Source organism: Corythoichthys intestinalis, chromosome 3 (assembly GCF_030265065.1).
Source record: "Corythoichthys intestinalis isolate RoL2023-P3 chromosome 3, ASM3026506v1, whole genome shotgun sequence".
Lineage (NCBI taxonomy): Eukaryota > Metazoa > Chordata > Actinopteri > Syngnathiformes > Syngnathidae > Corythoichthys > Corythoichthys intestinalis.
In genome coordinates, this window is record NC_080397.1 from 56,584,222 (window position 1) to 56,596,096 (window position 11,875).

An 11,875-nucleotide genomic window follows, 5' to 3' on the forward strand; every position below is an offset into this window, starting at 1 on the left:
ACTAACTAGTTGATAGATTAATCTAGTGCTGCAACGATTAATCGATTGAGTATTCGATTAGAAAAAGTATTATAATTGAATTTTGTTGCTTTGAATATTCGTTTAATTAAAGTGGCGTTGTGATGATTTATTTTGGAAGTGTTTGCATTTTGTTTTATTGATTAGGGTGGATACACTTCCCTCTGGTCTGCCTCATTTCACATGGCTGAATTCAACTGCTCCCTGTTAAGACCAACGTAAGCTAAGTTTTTGTATGCATTCTTAAATTAGTTGATAGATATATTTAGCGTTTTTTTGTGGGAATATGTGTCTGAACCATTTGTTAAGAGGTAAAAAAAAAAAAAAAAAAGTTAGCATTTTTTAGCATTTAAGCTAGCGGACTTTAGCTATGTTGGCCAATTGTTCTTTTGTTGTACATAGACCCTCATTTATTTATTTTTTTTATACCATTTGAGGCTCAGCTCAGGTATTTCAATTTTTCATGTTCCTTATCCGATTACTCGATTATTCGAACTAATTCATCGATTAATCGACGACTAAAAAACCCGATAGCTGCAGCCCTAGATTAATCAACTACTAGAATATATGATGCAGCCCTACTGGAAAATATTTGATAAACAACTGATTGAACTCTTGACAATTTATACCTCACTGTCCAGACTGGGGTGGATCACCTCCCAGCTCTGAGAGTCCACATCATAGCAGTGCAGCTCATTGGGCAGAGTGTTATCAGCAGCCCCGCCAAACACATACAAATGGCGGTCGAAGGCAACCATTGTGTGGCCATAACGCCGCTGAGGAGGTGGCGGAGAGCCTCGTAGCAAATGTTCAGTGGGAATGCGGGTCCACCTGCAGGGATGAAAGCTTTTAAGTCAGCAGCTGCTAGACAGGTTGAATGTGAAAGTTTGATTTATTAACATTGACTAGGCTCACATGTGGCCATTGAATTCAAACTGGAAGAGGTTGTTGGTTATCTTGGCTCCGCTCTGGCCCGAAAAGACAAACATCTTGTCCCTGCATACAGCTACGGGGAAGTTGCAGCAAGACGGAGGAATCTCGCCACTCTGCTCAATCTGATAGTAAAACAAAAACACCGAGGTCAGCAAATGAAATGATTTACGTGGGCTCTACCCTCACTGGTCCTTATATACTGGCCTCTTCCCAACATGCATGCTCTCTGTCCTGCAGGCTGATGGTCCACATGTCGTTCAACCTACACGAAGTGAAAAACGTGTCATGATTGTGGACACTGTTATCAAAAAGGGCATGCGGTGTAGCATGAAACATACCTGGCATTCCCATCATAACCTGCAAATATCCACAACTTATCACTGTAAACTGTGGCTCCGTGAGCTGAGCGAGCCACTGGCAGGCTAGATAAAACACACAATAGAAAGAATGTAAAATTGATTAAATCATATATGCTTTACTTGAATACACGTTTTTCCCTATTGAGGACATAATATTCAATATGTTCGAAAATACATTACCTCCCCTCTACTTTCCATTCCGTCCACTGTCCTGTTGCAAACTTGTATTCAAAGAGATCATTTTTATTTTTTAGGTTGGAGTTGGAATATATGTCTCCAGTATACCCTCCTGGAATATATTTAAAAGCACAGCAGTATTACATTCAGCATCAATAACATTTGTAAATACCAGATTAGGGCTGCAGGTATCGATTATTTAAGTAATCGATTAATCTATCAATAAAGTGCCTACGACAGGAGTCTTTAATAGCATTATTTTGTGAAATAGAATCATATTTTGAGACGATTCGACGATATACAACAATTTGGAAAAGCGCAGATGACGAGAAATCAGTCTTTTTTACGTTCTATTTTTAATTGTTTCAGTGTCCCAAAGACGCATTTATACGTCTTTTATGTTTTTTTTTCACAAGAGACATCTCGAGGTTCTGATGCAACTTAGCTCCAAAGCACAATGCTGAAACTCCATTTTAAAGCAATACAACTGGCCACTGGAGGGCAGTAGCGCACTTAGTAAGACCCGCAACCCGATCCAACGGAACGAACGGCCGGGGAAAACGACCAAGTGCGATGACCAGGAGGACATCTAGGATGCAAGGCGGCGGACGACCGAGCAGAACTACCAGGACCACCAGTGCAGCGGACGATGCCGTTGAGTCCATGCTGCTCTCCGAGCAGAGCCCGCGGCGCCGTGCTCCGCCGCTCGCGTCCCCCGCTACTCAGCCGGAAACGACAAACCAGTTCTCCACCAGGAACACAACATGTCCCACACAAGTTCCCCTGGCGAACTCCACCACAAGGCAGTGGTCACCACAAAAGAATGAGTCAGGTGGCGATGAGGGAAAAGTTTAACCCGGCTGTCAACAAGTTCTCCAGGCGAACTCCGCCACGAGGCAGTGGTCACCACAAAAGAAAGACTCAAAAAATCCATCTTGATGAGTCAGGCGGTGTTTACCCGGCTGTCGCGGCCACAACAGCGTCATCTCTCAGTTCAATAGTTTAGTTATGTGTAAATAAATTGTTACTTTACTATCAAATGCTCTATTTGTCTTGTTGTTTATGTTATTTTGTAGAAGGAAAACATTATTCAGATGTTTGGAATGTAACAAAAGCAAAAAATAGCTGTGTCAATGTTTGAAATGTATGCTTTTACAAAAAGCTCAATTTCTCTGTTTTTCATCAAAAATTGGAAAATTCCTCAAACTCACCTATTTTAATAATGCTGATTTCTAAAGAATGGAAAAAGATATAAACTTTTTTTCCTGCTGAAAGAACTGAGTCTAATCTTTCTTTTGGTGGGTTCCATGTTTATATAGCAATAGAACAGAATGTTCTGTGGGCCTTGCAAAATCAGTTAAAATCCAGTCAAACGGCCGGGAGCGAAGGGGACTGCTCCAGTGAAAATGGCTGGGAGTGAATGAGTTAATCTGCCGTTTAGCCACGCCTACCATTATAGGGCTCTAGCGTCCCCAACAGGAGGATGACGTTGGCATGGTCATACTTTCATCTGATTTAGAGTTCAGCCCATTAAGGGGAATTATTCAGAGCAAGGAAAATGCGACAAAGAGAGCCGCAAAATGTCATTGTTTCAGTCTCTGTACTACAAAATTTTTACAGGATATTCTTTTCATCTTTTCCCTAATTGCTAAATAAATGGTATGGTCGTGACAAACAACAGTCTTCTGCTAAATGGAATATGAAATATCAAAAATGCATTTATTCAGTACGACATGGCAAAATTAATCCATAATGGTCAAAACTGTCCACTTCACCTTTACTGTCGCACCTTCCGAATGATATTTTATGCCACTGGAATTTGGCCGGCTTTTGTTATTTCCCTGCCATGGCTTCGGAGAGTGTAAACAAACCAGGAGGCGTGACAGCTAGCCGACATGCTAACCCAAACAGAGTAATGTTTCAAAGTCTATTCTCGGCTTTCGAAGCGAAAAATCACTCAAAATTACCCGGGATCATAACACACGGCAGCAGGGTTGTCGATTGTCTTCGCCGATCGGCAACTCGCCCGGCGGCGGGCAAGTTACAGCTCGTTCCCTACTGCAGGAGGAGCGCATGTTTGCCGGGAAGCAGTTGGAGAATTGCCGCTATACAAACTGGCCGACGTCGGAGGAGCGCGTAGCTGCCACATGGTCAACACGAATATGGCGTAAATTAATGCTTAACTGGACGGCGAAGAACATTGAAAGAGCAGCGTGCAGTTGTTGTGCAGCTAACATGGCAGAATGTGTCTGATGAGAACATTTCTACATGTCCGTCCATGATCAGACATAAGTAAATAGTTCTTTATTTAAAGAAAGTTTGTCGTGTTAACTTTGTTATCGCTGGAAAACCTAACTTTTAAGTGATGTGTGTTATCAAGCGTGATGACATTTTTAGCTAGGAGATAAGAAATTTTAAGAAAGTTTTTTTAGTGAAACCAAATATTCTGAGAATATATACAAATAAATGTTCAATATTAGGTGAAATGTTTTCTCATGTATATTTATAATTGCTCTTAAAAAAAATATAGGTTTTATCCGATTACTCCATTAGTATAATATTCGATAGCTGCAGCCCGACATTGTACAGAGTACAATTAAGTTGAGGAAGAATCTTACCAAAAACAAACATGCTGCTTCCATAGACCACAGCTGAATGGTGGTATCGGGGAGCAGGTGGGGTTCCTGTGGTGAAGGCCCTGAGGAATATACTACGGTCAGAAAGTGCATTTAATGATTTCCTAATACAGTGGTACCTTTACATACGAATTTAATTTGTTCCAGGACCTAGTTTGTAAGTCGAAATGGTCGAATGTCGAGCGGGATTTTCCCATAAGAATATATTATAATTCAATTAATTCGTTCCACAGCCCAAAAACCTACGCTAAATCTTAGCAATTACCGTAATTTTTTGGACTATAAGCCACCACCCACCAAATTTGACACGAAAATGGCATTTGTTCATAGATAGTCTGCACTGGACTATAAGATGCAACTGTCCTCACTGTATTATGGGATATTTACACCCAAAGTTATTAACCGTTAATATACTTTATTTGACAGCGGCATCATAAGACTTTCTAAGACCAATGACCAATTTCATTGCTGCAAGAAGCTTCATTTGGCAAACACTGCTCCCTTAGGGGAGACAGTCAACCTCTGTTGCCACCTGCTTTCGACACTGTTGTCATCCAACATGCCATTGCAGAGGCACAGATAACAATCAAAATTCATGTTCAGTCAGTGCTCATTTTTTGACCACTAACCCAGCAGCCATTTAAAACTGCATCACAATGATTTTTGGAACGAATACCAGGCTGCTGCTAGCGCGAATGCTAAAGCTATTGTAAACACAAATAAACTATAAAGGAAGCTACGGGGCTTGTGACGATACAGAGACGCTGCGGTCCTCCCGGAGTCGGTTGTTTGGGAATGCAGCCCAAAGCGGGTGGTAAACTCCCATCTATGGCTAAAGATCTCACCAGACCGATAGTCGACAAGTAGCTGTCTTCCGACTGAGCCCGCCGATCCAGCAGGCCGCCGCCTCGCCCTAGGCAGGCAGAGCAGAGCCATGCACCGAATACGCCGCAGCGAGCCGGGCGGATATCCGGTACGAACTTAGCTGCTGCCGCAACTCCGGTTCAAGACAGAGGCCTGGCGCGGGTGCTAATTTGGCAGCCGGGCGGACTGAAGGGCACAGGCGGGAGGAAATTCCCGAAATGACCCGATAGCCAAACCCCTGGATGAAAAAATCAATGCAGTTTATACGACCACGATTCTTCGTGAAAGACATGCCGATCACATCAGTTTTACCACGGACATTTACACAAGTTATGTCAAGAAAGCATGTTTATCATGACGGCACAGTGGTTAGTTGATCATTTTAACATGCACCAAACCACACAAAGAAGTCATCCAGTCAGTAATGCATTCAGTACGCTTTAAATTTATGACGTCTTAATCAGATCATTCTTCTTAAATCTAGTCAAATAATTTTCCCCATCTTGTTTGAGTGTTGAAGACTAGTTAACAGATTAATGCGCCAGATTATTCCACTTACTTGAACTAAATATTGCCATTTGTTCTTATTAACAAACAAACATCTATAAAAATGTCATTTTTCAACTGAATCAAGAAAAAATTGCTTTCAAATAATGTTTTGAACCATACATATTCTTGAATAAAGAACATTTCTGACAAGTTTTTTTTTTTTAGGATTATGTATAATAAATTATTGCTTAAAATAAGGCTGTTAAGCTTATTTTCAGCTGGCTATTTTTCTTCAAGAAATCTGAGTGAAATATACTTGAAATGCTGGCAGTTAATTTCTCTTATTTCCAATAGATTTACACTGAAAAAAAGAGAATTTAACTAGTTTTAAGGAGTTGTTTTTGCTGTGTAGTAATGTTGTACGTTAGGAATGGCTTACTTTTAAAGCCATTTTTGTGCAACTTATGTATTAACTCTGTAAGTAATTGTTGCCAAAAGTTTACCATTACACAATGTCAGACAATCCGTCTTTATTTAGATGTTGGAATTTACTACTTGTTCACATTTGATGTTGGGGAAAAAAGAGCAATATTTTTGCACAGTAATATTTTCTCTTGTGTATACTTTAAAATTTTACATAAATCTTTTAATAAAATTATCGGCTTAACATTATCGGTTATCGGTTGGAACGAGGAGGAAATTATCGGTTATCGGTATCAGCTGAAAAATGCATTATCGTGCATCACTACATAATTATGACGGTCTTATGACACCGCAGTCAAATAAAGTGTTAACTAGGGTTGTTCCGATCATGTTTTTTTGCTCCCGATCCGATCGTTTAGTTTGAGTATCTGCCGATCCCGATATTTCCCGATCCAATTGCTTTTTTTTTTTTTTTTTTTTGCTCCCGATTCAATTCCAATCATTCCCGATAATTTTTCCCGATCATATACATGTTGGCAATGCATTAAGAAAAAAAATGAATAAAACTCGGACGAATATATACATTCAACATACAGTACATAAGTACTGTATTTGTTTATTATGAAAATAAATCCTCAAGATGGCATTTACATTATTAACATTCTTTCTGTGAGAGGGATTCAGGATGGAAAGACTTGTAATTCTAAAAGGATAAATTTAACTTTGTATATTGTGACTAAATATTGCCATCTAGTGTATTTGTTGAGCTTTCAGTAAATGATACTGTAGCCATTTAACTGTTCTGCCCAAATGCATGATGGGAAGTGCAACCATGACTGTGCGTAGTGGCACCAATTGATATATCTTCTCTGCGTTGGGAAATAACATAGTGTGTTAAGAAAAAGATAGCTACTACCTTTCTCCCCCACATTGCTTCCCACGATATTTCTAATTGTTGAGAGAGGGATTGTAAGGCTTTAACCAATTTAAAAAAAGCTCCAAAGGCTGCCAAAATTCTCTCTACTCATTTTACACTGCGTTTTAGCTCTATATATAGGTAAAACGGCGCCATTATAGATTGAACGCGAGAGTGGGTCGTGCAATCTAGTCTTCAGTCAATAGGGATATCTGAAACTGCACTCCTCTGGTTCACCTCCTATCTCTCCGATCGTCACCACTTCGTCTCCATCAATAACCATAAATCCCACACCTCTCCAGTCACCCATGGTGTCCCCGAAGGTTCGGTCCTCGGCCCCCTCCTCTTCATAATCCATATGCTTCCCCTCGGTCAAATCATTCGCCACCATGGACTAAATTTCCACTGTTATGCAGACGACACTCAACTGTACATTTCAGCTAAATCCATCACCCCTGTCATTCTCTATAAAATCTCAAACTGCCTGTCCGACATAAAAACCTGGATGAACAATAACTTTCTCAAACTCAACAGTAACAAAACAGAACTTCTCATCACCGGACCCAAAGCTCTCCTCCCCTCTGTACACAACCTCACGCTCCTCATTGATGGTCACCCTGTCACCACCTCCACCTCCGTACGCAATCTTGGCATCATAATGGACTCAACACTGTCATACCAATCACACATCAGCCACCTCACTAAAATCTCCTTCTTTCATTTCTGCAACATCGCCCGCATCCGTCCCTCCCTCTCCCAAGCCACAGCTGAAATACTCATTCACGCCTTCATCACATCCAGACTCGACTAATGCAATAGCCTCCTCTATGGTCTTCCATCTTCTCATCTCCAAAAGCTGCAATACGTCCAGAATTCTGCTGCCCGCATCCTCACCCACATCCGCTCCAGAGAGCACATCACCCCCATCCTCCAAAAGCTTCACTGGCTTCCAATCTCATACCGGATTCAGTACAAACTCCTCCTCATCACCTACAAGTCTCTCCATAACCTGGCCCCTTCCTACCTCACTGACCTTCTACAACAGCACTGTCCTTCCCGCCGCCTACATTCTGCCGACTCCAATCTCCTCACACCCATCACTCGCACTAAGCTCCGAACCTTGGGGGACCGAGCCTTCGCCGCTGCAGCTCTCTGGAACTCACTCCCAAAACCCATCAGGAACTCGGACTCATTACAAAACTTCAAATCACTCCTAAAAACCCACCTGTTCAAACTAGCTTTTCCCACCTCTTAATTCTGTCTATGTGTTATGTTATGTAAAGCGTCTTTGAGTGTCCAAAAAAGCGCTATACAAGTTTGATGTATTATTATTATTATTATTACTAAACCAGATTGAGTGAACTCTCGTAGCTGGAGGGAAACATTAATGACAGCGTTTATACTTAAATGACAGATGATAATCACTTAAATGTGAATTTATGTTGGAGGTGTTGCCTGCACGTCGGCTGTCCTTCCTCCTCTAAGCCTGTTTCTTCTCGGTACCCAAAGTACCCCTATACAAACGACTTTGTCTATTTTTGACGGGGGGAAAGCTCAGGTGTAGTGTCACTGACAGACACAGGACAGAGCAACAACTGGAAGGGAATGGATGAGCACTGCCGCTACAAGCCACGGATTTCTCGCTACATTTTTGGGACCTCAAAAATAGCTCATAACAAAAGTACGGTGTGACCAATAATTTTAGTGGCTTTGAAACAGTGAAGTTTTCATACCACGGTAAACCTCGAAATCGGTAACCGGCACATGCCTAGTTGAGACTGTAGGCATATTCCATCATTTGCGTCTTAATTTCAATGGTAAGCGGTAGAGCAGGGCGGTAAACCAAAAATTTACCGTTACCGAAATTCTTCATGATGACCGACGTAATTTTGACCATGTCGGTAAATTCGGTAATTTAATAAAACAAGAAAATATAGTATTTTCATCCCGCTTTGACTCTGTGTTGTTCGGCTATGTTCATTCCCCTTTAAGAAAGCAGACAGTGAGCTTACGTATGGAGTCACGTGGTTTTCAGGAAGCCAAACAAACTGAAGCCCGGTAGGCTAACGCTAGCAGCTAACGCTACAAGTAAACGGGATGGAGTCGGGCTTAAGTTAGCTTCGCCAAACTTTCACCCGACATTAAGTAAACTCTTGGCGGGTTCCAGATGGGCTTTCACACGCTGTCTTCCGTGGTTCTCACGATTTCAGGAGAGGATGCTTTCAGTGCTTTCTTCTGGTAGCCAAGCCACAGGCTAACGTTAGCGGCTAACAGCGGCTACAAATGAACATGATGGAGTCCAATAGCGGCTCTAACCTTGTCGAAACGGCTGAAATTAATGAGTGGACTGGGCACGGACTTCATGTAGCAATCATTATGTCGCGTTATTTGGTATCTCTGTGTGATTTCTCTGAAAGCTTTCATGATGGTAAAACACTCAGCATAAAGTATAATCCAACAGTGAAGCCGATATATAATATGACAGTTTAATGGCCACAGCTATTTTTCTTTATGTGTTTGCTTTATTCTGCCATCATAAAATCTTAAATGTTTCATTGGCATCAGAGCAATACAGATTTAATCTGGTTGTGTCTGTGTAGTGGTTGCATGTATTAAAAAATGTTCTGGGGGAAAAAAAAAAAACTGAAACCTTGACGTAAACACTTGTGTTGAAAAATTATGTCACAGCAGCCATTACAAATAAGTTGTCTGAAGTGTACTGTTAAAGCTGCAAGTCATTTGTGTTAGAATGACATGTTTGCACAGTCGTCATATTGATTTTTAGAATGTTGTACATTTTTCAAGTCATACAAGCTGTTATAAATGTTCACACTATAATTCTTATTGTATACAAGATTTTTTTTGATACTTAATGTTTGGACTGTATGTGCAATTGTTAAATTGAAAGCTGGTAAATAAATTTAACTAGAAAGTTAATTTGTATTCCATGCATTGATTCAAATTTTCAAATTATATAACAGTCCGCTTGGGCGAATTGATTGTCATTTATCATTATCGAGGTAAATCTGCTCAATTTATCGTGATACGTACTTAAGGCCATATCGCCCAGCCCTAGTAAGCGGAAACTTTTTCCTTTTTTTCACCACCTGCACTCACCTTCTTGGGACCCATGTTGATATCTCTAACAAGAAAATCCGCGGTGCGTCCGTCTTGCGGGAAAACAATGGAATTGCGACGCTGTCATAAATTGTCATATTTCGAGCATGTCACCATATGTCGAGACAAATGACAAGTGAAATTTTACGCCGGATGTCGAAAGGATCGTATGTCAATGCAGTCGTATGTCGAGGTACCACTGTTTATGTCCTAACTCATGACCATTTCTTACCTACACCAAGAGCAGTCCTTCACATCAAAACGGAGCAAGTCATTCAACATGTTCTTGCTGGTGGTGAGACACAATTTTAACATCATTTAAGTAGCAAAAATACCACTGACAAAATTTTACTCACCCATTGTCTCCCCCAAACACGTAGATAGCATCTCTATATGCCACGACAGTGTGTTTGCTGCGCCTGTATAGAAGTATAGAACACGTAAGGTGAAGAAACAGACATATTTTTACTTGTTAAGGGTGTAATAAGATTATACCTTGCTCCAACAAACTCATCACACGGAGGAAGCCTTCTCCAACGGTGAACAGTTTCAAAAGGACCAAAATTTAATGTGAGGTATTCCACGCTGTCGGAACAACTGTGGTCAAAGTCAACACTTGGAGCCACTTTGGTTGATTTGCACGACATTTTTCTCCACTCAACCAACGTGAGCACGTATCAGGGAAGATCATCTGCCGCAAATGTCATATTTAACCTGTACAGAAATCAAACTTCCGGATAGCAGCTCGCTACACGGTCGATGCTAAAAACAAGAGCTAGCTACAAAGCTAATGCTAAATTGCGACGAGAAAAGACAAAGCTATAAATGTGCAAGGATAAGAAACAAAAGGATGATATCCGCGTAAACCGGTTCGTTGTAGGTTTTAGCCAGTGACTCGTATATAAGCAAACATAACGATTTAAACCACAACTAGTAAACAGGGGACCTGTCATAATAGTGTAGTCGGCTGGCCCCTACCGCGCCCCCGTGGTTGAATCAGATCTCATGACTACCCCTAGTGGTTGGAGGACGTAGGGGGCATACAAAAAGTGTACAATACTGTACTTTACATTTACAGTGTGGAATGTGGTATTACCAGGGGTGAAAGTGGGCCAGAACGGTCAGGAACGCAGTTCCGGTGTAAGACTCAGGGCCAGAATGAGTCACGGTGCTTTGATTCCAAAAATATGACAGCAACTGTCAAAACGCTATGCAAAAAAAAAAAAAAAAAAAATGCGAAGCTGCCACACATACATTTCATCTCCAAGAAGAAAACAATCTACCAACATCAGATTTATATACACAAGTGTTAACAACAAGCATAATAAAGTGCTTGTGTAGCGTAATCTGTTTCCACCAATATTTATTATTTATTTTATTCCACGGACGGCATGGAGGTTTCTCCAGCTGCTGCAGTTTTCTGAGTCTGACGATGATGAGTCATGTCAGTGTGCGAATACACGCAGCAAAGCAAATGCCTGGACTCATTTATCCGTTCAATTGGCTGACATACTGACATGTGATCAGCAGAGATAGTTAGCTCTGATTGGTTCAAATGTGCATGTTTTCTGGAGCAGAAAAAAAAAAGGTTGAATTGATGTGACAAAAAAGGGCAATGCAACATAAAATGGATCAAATCTTTAAGAGCAATGAAAGACATGAGGAGGCTTACTTATCATATTTAGTTTTATTTGCTCTGATGGGGAGGTTCAGAACATCTGAGCTGTCAATGTGCATTTTGGACTTAAATTTGTTCATTTATGTTAGGCTATTTATTCATTTCCTTATAATTTAAAAAAGTCAATGTTTGCGCGATCTTCAAAATATATTCCATTTCACTCTGCATATTATGTCATTTGTACTTACTTTTCTGAATGTATGTTGCTCATATCTTGTTATTAAAAAAACAACCAAAAAGTAAATGTTTACATTAACTTCAACTT

The 11,875-nt window shown here is 40.7% G+C and overlaps 1 protein-coding gene across 2 annotated transcripts in view; it reads right to left on the reverse strand.

The window, feature by feature from the left end:
• Positions 1–10,912, reverse strand: part of LOC130913346 (leucine-zipper-like transcriptional regulator 1) — a 43,161-nt gene extending 32,249 nt beyond the window's left edge. For both annotated transcript variants that reach the window (XM_057831893.1, XM_057831892.1), the window contains exons 1-9: positions 10,428–10,912; positions 10,289–10,351; positions 10,165–10,221; positions 4,106–4,185; positions 1,491–1,599; positions 1,290–1,373; positions 1,156–1,213; positions 934–1,073; positions 648–849 (exon numbers count right to left, since the gene is read on the reverse strand). In XM_057831893.1, the coding sequence (XP_057687876.1) occupies positions 648–849; positions 934–1,073; positions 1,156–1,213; positions 1,290–1,373; positions 1,491–1,599; positions 4,106–4,185; positions 10,165–10,221; positions 10,289–10,351; positions 10,428–10,579 (945 nt within the window). In that variant the 5' untranslated portion in view covers positions 10,580–10,912. The remainder of the gene's footprint in view (positions 1–647; positions 850–933; positions 1,074–1,155; positions 1,214–1,289; positions 1,374–1,490; positions 1,600–4,105; positions 4,186–10,164; positions 10,222–10,288; positions 10,352–10,427) is intronic.
• Positions 10,913–11,875: the final 963 nt, after the last annotated feature.